This window comes from Penicillium canescens (assembly GCF_028828765.1).
Source record: "Penicillium canescens strain IBT 15451 chromosome Unknown utg000009l_segment0_segment0, whole genome shotgun sequence".
In the NCBI taxonomy this organism is placed as follows: Eukaryota; Fungi; Ascomycota; class Eurotiomycetes; order Eurotiales; family Aspergillaceae; genus Penicillium; species Penicillium canescens.
In genome coordinates, this window is record NW_026703971.1 from 627596 (window position 1) to 642943 (window position 15348).

Sequence of the window (15348 nt, forward strand, 5' to 3'; positions counted from 1 at the left end):
AGCCGCCACAGACGCCTTTTTAATCACCTGCTGCCTTAGTGGCAATCCTTATAGGGATTTACCGGATGAGAATGTTCCGAGTTGGAGCACTCTTACAGTAAAGGTTGACGGCCTCGGAAAACGTGTCCGATCTCTTGGTAGTAACGCGGGTCCTGGAATCATCCCGTGCGTTCCCAGGGTTTACTGTCCTGTAGAACGGGGCAAGAATACTTTCAACATCTCCAAGATGTGTGACAGGTTGTACATAGGCCATATCAATTTCGGTGAAATCGTGAGACGAGGAAGCGATGCTTTGCTGTTGGTTGACAAACTCCTGAGCCGTTCCTCAGGAAAATGTAGCCACCAATTTTTTGTCTCCTCCGTTGAGCTTGTTTTGCCAACAAGGTTAGGATCTGTTTCCATCCGTGCGACAACTGCCACTGTTTGGTGAATCAACGCGGCCGATCAAGCACGAGTTTGCACTGATCAAATTAAACCAAGTCCCTCTATCAAAGATGCGAGCAACACGGCTCAGATAGATATCTTCCCTGGGCGGAGGGTCCACATGATTTGGTGTTCATTGTTGTTTCATGTTTTAACGTTGATATGGACATGATATGTGACACCATTCACCACCGTACATCCCGAAGGGTGCTGGAATGAGAACACTCAACTGATATTTTCATATCGGCACAATAATAGCGGACTGTGAACCGATAAACCTAAAGGCCCCAGCGCTCGTGGAACCGCAAAAGAGACTCCGGTGGTTGAATGTTTCTTTTTGTAGCTTTCGGCGCAGCCGAATCATGACGCAATAACAACCCTCGAGGGATCGGAAATGCAACTCCCTTCCACACGTTCCTATTCTTAACCAACTATGATCTGGCAGCCATGTTGCTCCTGGGAATAGTCGCACCAAACCCCGGGGGCAAGATAACTCCTAGGGCAAATATGTGCGTTCCCAAGGCAGATAGAGCCATCAACAGGTATATGACTTTCACAACTCGAGGTGGAATCAGTCGAGTTCAACCATAATATGACACGGTGCTTCGCGCATCACCTTTTATTCCTACTAGTGTCTTTTCCATTTGGTATCCTGATGCTTTACTAGCAGAATTTGCATAGCACAAAAACAAGCCACTTCCAATTTTAAAGGTAATTCGGCGCAACTTTTCACTCAAACTTGCTACCATCTAGTAGAATGTAAGTCATTAAAAAATCATCACATGTAGTGCTATGCAAAGTGATCAAATTCAATGCTACCGTGTCTATTTAATATACTCCACCTTCAATTGGACCTTGCTGCAACTGGAGGGGATAGCGGCGTCATGATCGCGGTTCAAGTAGAACAACTGGGGCACATTGTGATACCAGTCGCAGACTATCGAATGTTAGGACTAAATCTTCTTCTGGGGGAGAGCAACGACGCTGGGGCCTTACCGAGCCATCCACCGAAGCTGCTGGCTTCTGACCACTGGAAGTTGTTGCCTTTGACAGAGAATCCATTACTTCCTTGGCCTGCGTTGATCGAGATCGGATCCCAGGCTTGACAAAGTTCGTTAGTCCGTATTCAAACCAGTATGCGACGTTCCAGGGGCGAGTACTCACAGGTATATTTGGTATCGCCGGTGGCGACGACTCCCCAAGAGAATTCAGTGTTGAAATTGAAAAGGGCTTTTGTGCCAGTTAAGAAAACAGAGCTTGCAGTATTCACATCCTTGGTCAGAGCAGCATCATTGAGGCCTGGGCCCGTGTGGTATGCGTAAACATAGAGGTTGTTATGCTCTTGGTTGGTGGTGCCTCTGGACTTGAGGTGGAAGTGTTTGGGGAAAGAACTGGCGATAGGTGCGGCGACAGCAGAGGCAGCCAGTAGGGAAAGGCATGTGAGGGGCTTCATTCGGGAGGTTGGAGGGAGTAAATTGTGAACTCTAGGTTAGAGTTGGAGAGCGAAGTAGGTAACTGAGTTGTGAAGTGGGAGTTCGTAAAGTTCAAAGGCCGGTCAAAGGCAGGGAGCAAGCAGTATTTATATGCATTGGGCTCAATGACTTTTTATTGCAAGTATAGTGAAGACACATTACATTATCAGCACACGATATTTCTAGCCGAGTTTTTACTTCTCTGGTTTTTTATTAAAAGTAATTGAGTGCGAGCCCCGTTTTCATTCTCCAGTCTGAAATGCAAATTTGCCTTACGGTGAATATGACAAAGGCAAACAGACTTCCGCAAGAGCATGAACCGCAATTGGTGATGTCGATGGAGCTATTGAACATTGCTCTATACATTTAATAAACACTGCTACTCTCTCACTGACACAGATATGTTCAAGCGCCTCACTAAAGCATATTTAGTTTGACACGAATTTTCATCACAACCGTTCATTCGCCGCGTTTACCCTGGTTCAGTGCAGTCCATCAACCATGTTGCCCATGAGTTTACAAATCGAAATTATGGACAGTTCATCTCATTCTCCGCTAATCTTCGCGTCTAAAACGCTTTTTGTTTCAGTACAACAATCTCAACTTCCACATCATCTTGGTATATAGGGTTCAAAAGGGTTATATTGATGTTCCAACTCATCCGATAATTTCACGGTCAAACATGAAAAATCCGAACAGTTGTGGGATCTGCAACTGTTAGAAGTCTTTTTGGCAAAATTTGTAATGCCGTGACTTACAGCTTTTGTCCAACATGTATGTTTCTTCGTATAATTTGACATGAAACATCTCAATGGCAACGACTTTATCCGCCTTGGACCGCTGGATCTCATGCGTGGTCTTGAAAGCAACGTCCAGGCGCTGTGATGTAAGTGACCTGAAAATGTCGGCGAGACGTAAGGCCAGGTTGGCTATACCCATGTCAAAGGCCGTATCAGTCTGGATATCAATTTACTTACTTCTTTCAAGTCCTCTCTCCATATTGCAAAGTTGGTGCGGACCAGACAGGGTAGGGATATCAACAGCTTCACCCAAAGAGTCCAATATCTTTGGCAACAACATCGGATTCAAAGCTAGAAATGCCCTTCGGTAATATCCCGCCACTTCTAATTGGCTATCAATTCTCAGGATCCGGGGTTCCATGCTGGAAACACGGATTTCTTCACACTGAAAAGCTCTCTGTAGGCTTAGTATCATAGACCGCAAATGATACATTGAGACCTCGGCACCAAACAGTGGCGATTCTTTGAGCCGGCATGCCATCGTTGACAGAAAGGTTTGGTCACGAGTCCAGATTTCCTTGGATTCATATCCCTCAAGTTCACCAGCCTGTATGCCTTGAAAAACATGACAAATCAATGCGACGCTTGCCCTCACTCCAAACGGCCGGTACGGAGCGTGTTCGGTTTGCAAGGTTTCAGCTAGAAAGCTCGAGTGAGGGGATGCGTTTTGCCCGATAAGGAACAATATATACCTTGTTTGGAGTTCTATGTCTTCCAATGTTACTGTGTGCAGCCCGTCGGACTCAGTCAAAGCTTCGCGGGCACCGATTAGCCATCCTTGAAGATGACCATCCAGCAAAACAAAGCTCTCTTCCCAGTCACGGCCGCGGCGACATATGACCTTCCACAGAGCTCCTACATCCATAGGAAGCATCGAGGAAATGAAAAGATAACTTAGAACCAACAAGAGTTGGTGGACTGTGGGTGGACCGTAAATGCTTTTCCCAGCTATGGTAAAATCAAAATTCGGCCGTGGAGGCAAAGAGGTCTGGTTGACAGTCAGTCGTGGGTCTCAAAGCCTCATAAATTGTGATTATCACCGGAGGGGTCATCTGCACAAACGGCTTTGTCGTTTGAGAGGTTGACAAGCTTCGACCCCGTTCCATAATATCTTCAGCAGCTGTAGGGCCATTTGTTTGGGAAAGCGACTCCGCCACCGTAGCCGCAACAATCTTTGGTAGTATCTCGTAAGGCGGGTTTTGATCTTGCTTGAAACCCTTCTTCTTCAAGTGCTGAATATGTTCATCATCTGCACACCCTACGACGTGGTGCATAGCCTCAGCTGTACTCGTTCCGTGTTGCAAAGCCTGTTCGGTTGGCGGTTCTTGTACTTTCCATGTAGTTTGGTAATCACCAAATTCACCCTCTTGTACTTGCTTTTGCTGATTTGGCCGTAGCTCTGAGAGAGCAGGTCTCCGGTCTGTCCCTTTCATTGCATAAACACACAATTTACCACGCCTGACACAAGCTTGACAATGGGGAACTTCACGATTGCATCGAATTTTCAAACTGCGGCATGATTGGCAGGAATGAAGAGGCATTGTGGTTGGACTGGTCAAAATTGCAAGCTGCCACCGTTGCATTCCAACTGTTTAAGCAAGACGTGTGATAGCTATAGGACGCGTGGACATAACAATTGGTGATAGACTGTCACTCCCAATGCACTGCAATAGGATATGTCAGACGCTCTTCTCAGCAGGTGCAGAAGCGGAAGGCGTATTGCTGAAAGGCGGTTTCAGCTCAGGGCGAGTGGTACTGCGACGCAGAAGAATCCAGTATGTAGGGGCGATTGTTGTAGCACAACACGGTCAAGGTAACCTGAAGCTATACGGGTAGAAGTGAAACAGTCCATAGAAGAGGAAAACCGGAACTTATAGTGTCTGTTGGTTTCAAAGACTGTATACAGTAACTCAAGATATGTAGCCAGGTTTGATGATTACAGTCCGCTGATTCCGGATAAGTTCCTAGGAAGGGGTTCCTTCGTCCTAGGAGCAACCGGCATTATTGTCAGAGATCGAGCATATATAGTAGCTTGGGTGTTTGGTCGCTGACCAAACATTGTGCCTTTTTGGCCAGATGGCGTAGTGGTAAAACCCAAGCATCCATGAACCGTCACAATTATCTAGATGATTGAGCTCTGACAGGAGGAGTTCCTTCGATATTAGGAATTATGAACAGTGCCCTGGGAGCCGCATTGCCTATCCTGGGCTCGGCTTTCTGCTGGAAATTAAAGTTAGAGTCCAAAAGCCTTTTGGTAGGATTGAAAATCATTAAGCAAACTTCAAGCCATTTCTGCACACTTCTTGCACTTACTAGTTCCCCGCTGTTTCCCTCATTATTTTGGGTATACCACCTAGGCCAAATTCCTGGAAGCCATTCGCTGAAGAAAGAGACCCCCTTTCACCATACGTCAGTAGCACATGATAACCTCAAGAAGCCCATGCGCGTTTTCAGTAGGGCAACTTACACACATTCAACTTCAATTTTGCTAAAAGTATTGGGAAATCATTGAAATGGACTGCTCGTCTTTTCGGCAGAGTGATTTCTAAATCTTCGCTGGACAAGGCAAGATAACCCCTTTGCTGCGGCTGTTTTCTTTCTTCTTTCAGTTAGAGGGCAATGTGACAAGTGCCTTCTTCCCAAAGGTATTAAATACGCGCTCTACCCGCCTATCAGCGGAAGGAACCTAAGCGCCGGTATCACACCGAAATTCATCTATACTGTAATTCCACTGGTTTGATTTGATGGTCTTATAACTGATTAGGGGATGTAATCTTTGGAGACACGGTATACCATTGATGCTCTTGCTTGGTACTTAGTCTCAAAGTTCTCCAGATATCGATTCCTTGTGTTACTCTGTACTTAAATTAGAAATTCGTTATTAAATGTCCGCCGACCGTACAATGGGGATTTGAAGACAACGTAGATGGCTTCCCTATTTTCTCATGGAAGAGGCTCGCAGTTTTTCTCTATATCGCTTTAAAAATTCGGCGATAGATATCGACTTGTCCATTATTATCTATGTAATAGAAGAATCTCTAAAATATGTCCCATGAAAGCAACTGAGGTAGGAATCTCGTATATCTTCTCTTTCTTGATGCTGCAGGTCTATTAAGGGACGGAGAAACGATGGCAATGTCAAGCTTCCTTGCAGTTTATAGTGTGGTGGTCATTGATCGATCAGCCGAGGCGTTGGGTTATTGACGTACAACCGGACTGGCCTGCCCTGAGCCCACCCTGAGCCCACCCTGAGCCCACCCTGAGCCTACCCTGAGCCTACCCTGAGCCTACCCTGAGCCCACCCTGAGCCAACCCTGAGCCTACCCTGAGCCTACCCTGAGCCTACCCTGAGCCTACCCTGAGCCTACCCTGAGCCTACCCTGAGCCCACCCTGAGCCAACCCTGAGCCAACCCTGAGCCTACCCTGAGCCCACCCTGAACCAACCCTGAGCCAACCCTGAGCCTACCCTGAGCCCACCCTGAGCTTACCCTGAGCTTACGTCAACTGAAGTGGGGGAAAGGGAATTGATAGGGACACTCCCACTTTTGTTCCGGACACTCCTAATTATGTAATATCCATGATTAGGTAATTGAAAACGTCATGTGATTGTATTGGAATTACCACAGCAACATCATTCTAAATGTCATACCATAGTATAGTATAAATCCCCAGCTCTCGCCTCCCTCTTTTCTTAGCTCCTCAAATCTCTGCCTCTCGGATTTTTCAGAAATGGAGCCCCCTACTGAGCAAATTTTTGATAGCAGAGATTTATTAATTGCCTCTGTCCGTCAGCATGCTCTCTCGCAAGGTTACGCTGTCACTACTATACGATCAATCACAGATAAGTACATCTATCTTGGTTGTGACCGTGGTGGCACGTATCGTGACCGAGTGAATGCTCCTGATGGAGCGAAACGAAGAACGACAACTACACGGCGGATTGGCTGTCCATTTAAGCTATACGGGAAAATGCTTTTTGATGATAAGTGGGAGTTACAGGTCCAAAACCGGAATCATAATCACACAGCTGATGATAATATGATCGGACATTCAGCTGCCCGTCGGCTCACAGAGGAGCAGCTTCAAAAGGTCCTACATCTATCGGAAATTGGATCTAACCCTCGTGGCATCCTAGCTCTAATCAAACGAGAGCATCCTAATGCTTTAGTTACCCCTCGAGACATCTACAATGCGCGAAGTGCTTTACGAAGGCAAAAGCTCGGTAATAGTACTCCCCTTGAGTTTCTACTGAAGACTTTGAAGGAAAATCACTGGAAATATGCTATTAAGCAGGATAGCGAAGGACATGTCCTCTTTTTTATGTTTGCACACCCAGAGTCAATCAAGTATGCTAACCTATACAACAGGGTATTCGTCCTAGACTGCACCTATAAGACAAACCGATATCGTATGCCTCTATTGCATATTATTGGTGTCTCGCCATCAAATTCAACCTTTAGCGTTGCATTTTGCTTTATGCAGAATGAACAGGAAGAGAGCTATATTTGGGCTTTAAAGACTTTTTTCTCATTTCTCGACCCCCTCTCTTTCTATCCAGTTCTTTGTACAGATAGAGACCTTGCATTATTAGGCGCTGTCAAGGTCGTCTGTCCAGATTATCCCCATCTTCTTTGCATCTGGCATATTAACAAGAACGTAACGTCTAATACGAAGCAGCATTTTACGACGAACGCCGAATATCAAACATTTCAAAAATCATGGAATCAGCTAATTTATTCTACTACAGAGAACGACTACAATTCGAGGCTATCAGAGTTCGAGAAGCGATATCAGACCTCCCCTTCTCTTCGATATGTTAAGGAGACATGGCTAATTCATAAAGAAAAATTTATAGTTGCATGGACACAACAATGCCTACACCTCGGTAATTCTGCGACCTCTCGAGTTGAAGGCTCCCATGCCTTTTTAAAAAAGCACATCGGTGCTTCGACAGGGGATATGCTGATCGTATTTGAAAGGATTTCACAGGCTTTACAAACCCAGCATGCTACGCTTGAATATGATTTTAGACGAGATCAGATTGAGAGGCCAGTAGTAACCTTACATCAACTTTATACTAATATTGTGATCAGGACCTCCCGCTATTCGATACGACTGATTGGCGAGCAAGTTACAAAGGCTAGAAGAGCTACAAATCTTGCTCCTTTACCCCCTTGTACTAATACGTTCACAAGGACAATGGGTCTTCCTTGTGCCCATCGGATTACTAGTTTATTGGAGAGCAATAAAGCTATCCAATTGACAGATATCCACCCATTCTGGCGAACTGGGCTTTCTGAAATGGAATCAGAATACCTTCCTCTCTTAGAGCCTTTGATTCCTTTTCCAAAGCCTAAAAAGCGGAAGTGGGATCAATTGGAGCAGAAAGACGACAGCGAGACTATGAATAAATGGAAGAGGGCACCCTTTAAATGCACTGCATGTGGTAAAGTTGGGCATACACGAAGGTCATGTAAATAATACGGAGAATGAATACCAATACAATCACATGACGTTTTCAATTACCTAATCATGGATATTACATAACGTGATTCACGGTCTCCCGGGCGACACTGCTGGTCGGGCGGCCCCACCAAAAATGAAAAAACCTTCAATTTTTAAGCATGAATAATACCACAAAAACAACTTAAATTTTGCTATTTAACACGTGTAGGGCATTTAATATACGTATGACCTTTAGTACCACATCCAGAACAGGTGACCTGCCGCCTAACTGTAGGCATAGAGGGTAAAGCAGGTTCTGTAGGTTGTTCTACAGGCATCTCCAGCAAAGATATATCTTTACATACATCCTTCTTCTCAATAACCACATCACTCTGACTGCTCTCCTGACCCCTTAAAATGCCTCTCTGATCAATAAATGTATGTTTGATCACTCGTTTTTTTGTCTGTTTTTTGTTGGTTGCCTCTAATTGTATACAGCGATCTTGGAGGAAAATTTGGCGGTGGACCACTTTTATGGTCATTTCGTAGGTCCTCTTAATCTCCCGTTTAATAGGCGAAGAAAGGATTGAAGAAGAAGATTCTAGACCTTTTTTGATACGAGATTGCGATTTTGAGAATTTCGAGAGAGTCCAGAGAGTATTTGGATCACTATCACTGCCGGAAGAGAGTGGTCGCTGGGAAAGGATCTCAAGAGGAGGAAGTTCATCCAGGTGCACATTCAGTTTTTCCAAGACTTTATCTGGATTAAATGGTGTTAATCCAGTAGCCAAGAAGCTATTCTGGATAGTAGAGGCCGTAAAAGCACCCTTTCTTGCATCTGCAATCAATTCAAGGAAATCTTCCTTATCAATAGAATTGACTCCATTCCGCATCATGGTTGAAACCGCTCCTCCATAAAGCCTCTTCAAAACCGAAAAACAACCCACATCCAAAGGTTGTAAAAGATGAGAGGCATGTGAAGGCATGCAGATTGCAATGATATCATTTTCATCACAAAGTTGGTCAAATTCAGGGGTCAAATGACTACCATGACCATCCAGGACCAAGAGGCAATATTTTCCTACCCTTCTCCCAATATTTGGGATAAAGTAGTATTTTAGCCACCAAATACCAATCTCATTGGTACTCCAGCCATTTTTACTTGTAGTAAGACCAGCTCCTTCTTGATTGTTCAGGAGGGGTTGGCGTAGATGCGCTGGAAAAAGTTTTCCCTTGAAAACAAAGAGTGGAGGATGAACACTTCCATCAGCTCTGATACACTCAATTGAAGTCACCCACTCGCGATTTCCGGCTTGTAAGAGAGCTCTTTTCCCATGGTATTCAGCCGAGGTAATAATCCTCTGTGTCGCGCCAACCCCCATAGCAAAACCAGACTCATCAAAGTTGAAAATATCATCTGAAGTGATACCCCACTTTTCAATAGTATTTTGGACCAAATCAAACCATGGTTTAATAATTCGAGGGTCCTCTGAAAGTGCTCTCTGATAGTCGTATTTTCGAGAGAGTCGACTGGATAAATTCGGGCGTCGTTTGATAAATTGAGTAGGCCAATTGACACCGATAGTGGAGGGGGTATTTTTCTGGGCACTTCGTAGGAGATTGGCCATATCGCGCAACATAGGCATCGTGAGAGCAGCACCTCTGGTATCCATATCAAGTAACCAATTTTCCATTGATTGCTCTTCAATTTCAGTGAAAATATGGCCAGTTGGTCTCTTCTCAGCCAAAGATTCGCGCCCATTGATCCGATACTTCAAAGTTGAGACAGGTAAATCAAATGATCGTGCAGCAGCTGCAGCAGAGGGATATTTACCATCTTTTATAGCCTTTATAGCTAATAAAAGACGGCCCTCCTGCTCTATCAACTTTTTTTCGATCAGAGCGTTGGGGGGCATTTTTGTTGTGGTTAAAAAACATGTTTTATTATTGAGGGGGATTTTTTATGGGGTCGCCCGACCGGCAGTGTCGCCCGGGAGACCGTGAATCACGTTAATTAGGAGTGTCCGGAACAAAAGTGGGAGTGTCCCTATCAATTCCCTGGGGGAAATTCCGTAGGCTCCCCGCACTGTATTACGGTATTCGCTTATTCAGCAACAACCACATTACCGTGTTCTGTATGGTAATTGCGATCATACCGGAAAAATTATGTCGTAACACGCAGTACATAGCTCATTGGATTATTTTACTAATCTAACAGATCCTCGATCAACCATCTTCATTAGCCAACTATATTCGTTACTGGCTGAATCGGTATCCAGCATCCTGAGAATTCTCCTCATTCGAGCAATTGGGTGCAATGAGATTGATTGACTTGGATATTGAATAACGATATCATCCCTTGTGACTGTATTGCCCCAACAGGATGTCAACACTGGGTTGGGTTCTATTTAACAATTTCAAAAGTAATCAAAGACGATGACCAATCCAATTCTAGAGCCCTGATCATCACAATCTTCACTTCCTATGCGTGGCTAGACAGACGATGGGCCTTTTCAGTCTTCGAAGATCCACCTCATGCGCTAAATCAAGTCCATATATGTGGCAATTTCAATAGTCTAAACAATAGTCTAAAAGATTTTATCCAATATGTGAATTATGCCCAGCAATAACAATTGAGCTACTCGAAAGCAAAGCGCTGTGGCAGATCTGCGATCTTGAAAGCTACGTGCACACACGCTGAGACATACCGGTACGTCTGCAATTGTTATCAAAATGACTTGAAGATTTACGATATTTCCAATTTCATAAATAAGAGGCAAGACTAGAACATCATGAGATCAATCGAAGGATAAGGGAACGGATGACTGTTTTTTCTTGTGAGTTGTACTCCAGTAGACTTGTATTGACCCCTTGCTCCGCCCGGGGAATTGACGTGAAAATTGCTTGATCACCTCTGACCAAGAGAGTTTCTGGTTTTCTCTTAGCTTCGTCAAAAGGTGATCTTCCTCCCCGGACCACGGCTGTCCTTTTCTCGAAAATGTACCTTGCACTTCAGCCCGTTCAGTGTTTAAGCTTGTGTGATCACAGTCGTAGCTCACATCAAATTGGCCGGGGACCGGTCTTGACGGAGAAGCGGCATCGGGGCTGGAAGGCGAAGAGGCGCAATGATATAGAGCACCCTCAAACAGCCAGGAAAGGAACTGTAGTCGGTCTTCGACTGAAAGGGCCGAGAATTGAGCACGGACTGTAGGGAAGGAAATGCTTTGACGATGACCAGAACTTTTATTGAACCGGCCGGGGCTCTTGTTTATGTGCCTTTTCCCAGGACTAGAACGTTTTGTGGTGTTCAATTGGCAATCAGCGCCCACCGTCGCCTTTGAGTTCTGTCGTCTGCGTTGGAGGGATGATGCTTTCTCCTGAGAGCGAGTGGACCTCGCGGGACAGTCTTCCCGGATTGTCGCGATACCCTCCGCTGTTTGCGGCTGCTCAGCATCCTGAGAGTCATTGCCGTTCAGGATTGCAGGATCAATTATTTCAATACCTGGTAGCTCTCCATTCTGAGCATCGTCTTCAGAATCGAAAATTTGAGGTTGTTGACCAGCAAAGCCGGTAGGCTCCGAGCCGCCCGATTCCAAACCCAGGGGTTGATGCTCAGCGTCCCGACGAACACCATCAGCAAAAATCGCAGGAGCGACGTCATCGGCGCACACTATGTTTTGTGGCTGCAGAATGTTCTCAGAGTCGAAAGACTGGGGTAAATCGACAGTGGAAGGTGTCCGACCTGAGCCCTCCCATTCTCGTCGAGTGGTTTGAGTCTCCGAATGCAAACTATCCAAGCAGACTTCCGTCGGCGGGCGGGCAGGAAGCGGATGTCGCTCAGGTTTGTTGGAATGACGTTTGTAGCTCTTTGGGTCTTTATCGCTTGAATTGGAGGGTGGCGGGGTCGCAGTGATCGAGACCGGACTTGGATAGCGACAAGCACCGGGGGGATCACGCAGAGGCTGGGCTTTGTCTTGGAAAGGATTCCACGGACGAAATGATTCCAGGCGAAAGTTGGTGTTTGACATGTTGAAAAAGGTAGATGGCTAGAAGAATCCTGAAGGTGTTGCTTTGGGAAGGGAAAAGGAGGGGGGTTGGAGGTCGAGTGTGTAGCAGGGTTAGGGGGGAGGGAAGGGGGAACTGATGGATTGATTGAGCCATTCGAAGGAGATTGTCATCTCCTTTATAGACAAGGATTTCCCGTGAGACGGCGCAGAGAATTCACCGCGGCATTCAACTCGAGCCGTTTCACCGTCACATCAAGGCGCGGAGCCACACCAGTTGCACATCAAGGGGCCGAAGGCCATCGGCAAAAGCTTCCGCACACCTCGGTGGCGGCCTATTGTGACCCGGCTCCACAGTGGTCGTCAGCCTAATCTCCAATCGCTCATGTATGCGCGTGGTCGGCAGCCGTCTGTAGAATGGACCGTCGGCCTCGTGATGCAGTACTAGGCATCGATTGAGACCAGGCAAGAATGCGGCAATTTCGCCATTGGTCCGTATCACGGCATGGTCGTCCGAAGTCTCGTCGACTGGGTAACAATGGTCAGGAGAAATAGACAATGACGAAAGTCTTACCCTTAGGCAGTCTCGAACAAGCGGGCCTGCGTGGACGACCGGGGGCTGTACAATGCAACCTCGGACGGTCCACAGCAAATCAGGAGCGTGTGTATTGAGGATTTCCGAGACACTCTTCTCCGGCCGCACAAAAACAATGACAGCAAAATGAGCGAGGCGCTCAGCGAAATGGGCTCGCAACAGGAGGAACAGGAGGGTTTCTCGAGAGCTTCATAGTATAACCAACGGGCGGCGGAGATGCTAGCATCGTGTTGCACGATATGTCCGAAGACTTCATGATCTCAATGCATCAACTCGCCAGGGATTAGCCCGCGTTGCAGGCAACGCTGGCCAGAACGGGCTCAACGGTGGATCGAGCAGCATCTCCGGCGGAAATGAAAGGGGCGATGCATCAGGTGGCAAGCCAATGGGTAGAAGTTGGTCGGGGCCGAGAGAAAGGGAGTCGGACAGGAAAAAGAAGAGAAAGTGCGTCGACAAAACTGCGAGGAGGAGAGCGGTGTTTTATAGATGGGGGTGCCGGTTGGGGGACGGTAAAAGCGGCCAGAGGTGGCACTAAACCCGAACCGGGACGCGGACGAGGGCACCAAACCCGAAGGGGCAAGGGGATGGCGGAGACGGGCAGGCGGTCGAGGGCGGCAGGACGGCGGTGCAATGAGAGCCGGTTCTGGCCCCCCGCTCACCGTGTCCTCGTATACTTCAATATTATAATAAATCTCCTAGGTGAAAAGGAGATAATTAGGTCACGGTGGTGCGGCTAAGGTGATTATGTGAATACCGTCGGAGAGTATAACTATAGTATTATGCAACTATTTAATATAATAGTAGTGGATATTTCTAGGCTATAGCTACCATCTAGATACTCTAGGCCTAAGTTAGCAGGGCCTCCTAGTTCACTTTAGCTAGAGTTAAAAATTCAAAGACCTCTATTAAAATTCAGAAAAACTCATTGTCAACCACCTCGTACCCAACTTAAAGTTCTTAGCTTCCCCTCGGGAAGGAAATACTTTTTTTTTATTTTTTATTTTTTTAAATTGCGTCGAGAGACCAAATCTCCTAGCAAAGCCCTTATCTCAGGTCACTGACGGGGAAAGTTCTAGATTCCCAGAGGCCACCAGGGCTTGAGGCTGCGGAGGAAAGCCATCACAGCCATCATGCGCATAGGTATTGTCACGGCCGCAAGAAAATTGAGGCTCTGTAGTGTGAACTATACAAATATAGAAGGGCGGGGAACTGAAGATCAAGTGACGTGGTGTCAGGGTGAGGTGCATGATGCTGCGCGGGGCGTGGAAGTCAGAGATGAAGGGGCGCTTCGGGCGCAAATCCGAAATTGCGGGCACTCCGTGTGCACGGGCCTCGATGGACCCTAGTAACTGCATGTGTAGCCATCCTGACAGAGGTCTGAGAAGTGAAGATGTGGAGAACATCCTGCCAACCTCCGGAACTGCTGGAAGTAGTTTGCTGTTCCCTTTTGATTGGTTGCTTGGAGTGCTAAGGATGTGAGGATGACTGCATGAGGGTGTTGATCCGACCTATTTTCTGATTTTCCTGCATTTTGGCTGATGTCCCCCCATCGTAGGCCCATGTACTGCATCAAACACGACGCACCTCGCCACATCCATGAACATGAATAGCACTTTCTATAAAGAGTAACTCCGTTAAGGTGATTTGCTGGCACCACTCATTTGATCTCATTTTTTTTTTGTTGCATTGTCGTTCATTTACTCAAATTACTGCATCACATCTGCAACCCGGGTTGAAGCAGCAGAGCCTCTCACACTAACACTCTTGAGTAAGGAAAGCATCTCCACATATTGAAGTGATGCATATGTGGCATATGAACTGCATACTACACTCCTCCTGCTAGAAAGTCTTTAATACAAACTGAAAATTCGCCCCGCTCTGAGTTTACCAAAGAGCTTTCCCTGCACGAAACAAAAGTGGGACATTATAAATAAAATCAACCTGACCAAACTCGTGTATACTGTAAGAATGATTTGCATTCAACAGTACGGCAACTGTAATAACACGACTAGGAAGCCTTTCGCCGAAATGAAGCCCGAGACTCAGGTCAAAGATGTCAGTGCTATGGCCAAGCCTGCCGGGAAGACCCAGCCTTGGAAAGTGTTCATGAGCGAGCCTATAGTCCGTCCATTTCCCGTCGACGAGGCTACTGAAAACCACGTTTTACGCCTGAAGGTCGAAAAGGATCAGCATGGCCTCGGTGGATAATGACATTTTTTTGAGCCTTGAGATTTACCGAGGAAAGGAGGGACCATGAGATTACTAGTCTAGCAAAACAAACGAATTTGCGAGTGGAGCGTCAGGGCTCCTTGGTTCTGTAATTGAACGGTAATCTAAGAATGCTGTCTGTACCTACGTTTTCTTGAAATGTGAGTGGGGTTAATGCTTAGTTGATAAACATGGCACATTCTCTACCTGTCCTGCAACGTCTCTCACAACCTCCACTTCATATATTCAAAGTACCAGACCTTCATCTTTGATTATGAAAGCTACTCCACTAAGTGTTGCAATTTGTGGAGGGGGGGCATGTGGTTTGGCCGTACTCGTCTCCCTCCTCGAAGAGAATAGAAGTTCCAGCTGCATTAGCAACATATGCATTTACGAGAAG

At 46.3% G+C, this 15348-nt stretch overlaps 4 protein-coding genes across 4 annotated transcripts; 1 reads left to right on the top strand and 3 right to left on the bottom strand.

The window, feature by feature from the left end:
- Window positions 1-1247: 1247 nt before the first annotated feature.
- On the bottom strand, window positions 1248-1876 carry N7446_011845 (uncharacterized protein; the record flags this gene model as incomplete). The annotated part of the gene is made up of 3 exons (XM_058520587.1): window positions 1248-1360; window positions 1420-1524; window positions 1588-1876. The coding sequence occupies 3 exons, from the start codon at window positions 1874-1876 to the stop codon at window positions 1248-1250; spliced, it is 507 nt and encodes a 168-aa protein (XP_058366873.1).
- Window positions 1877-10939: 9063 nt separating this feature from the next.
- N7446_011846 (uncharacterized protein) lies at window positions 10940-12169 on the bottom strand (the record flags this gene model as incomplete). Its single annotated transcript, XM_058520588.1, has 1 exon — window positions 10940-12169. One exon carries the CDS (start codon window positions 12167-12169, stop codon window positions 10940-10942), a length of 1230 nt encoding a protein of 409 aa, XP_058366874.1.
- A 474-nt stretch (window positions 12170-12643) lies between these two features.
- N7446_011847 (uncharacterized protein) lies at window positions 12644-12996 on the bottom strand (the record flags this gene model as incomplete). The annotated part of the gene is made up of 3 exons (XM_058520589.1): window positions 12644-12673; window positions 12720-12919; window positions 12942-12996. The coding sequence occupies 3 exons, from the start codon at window positions 12994-12996 to the stop codon at window positions 12644-12646; spliced, it is 285 nt and encodes a 94-aa protein (XP_058366875.1).
- Window positions 12997-14708: 1712 nt separating this feature from the next.
- Window positions 14709-14948, top strand: N7446_011848 (uncharacterized protein; the record flags this gene model as incomplete). The annotated part of the gene is made up of 1 exon (XM_058520590.1): window positions 14709-14948. One exon carries the CDS (start codon window positions 14709-14711, stop codon window positions 14946-14948), a length of 240 nt encoding a protein of 79 aa, XP_058366876.1.
- Between the last annotated feature and the right edge of the window lie 400 nt (window positions 14949-15348).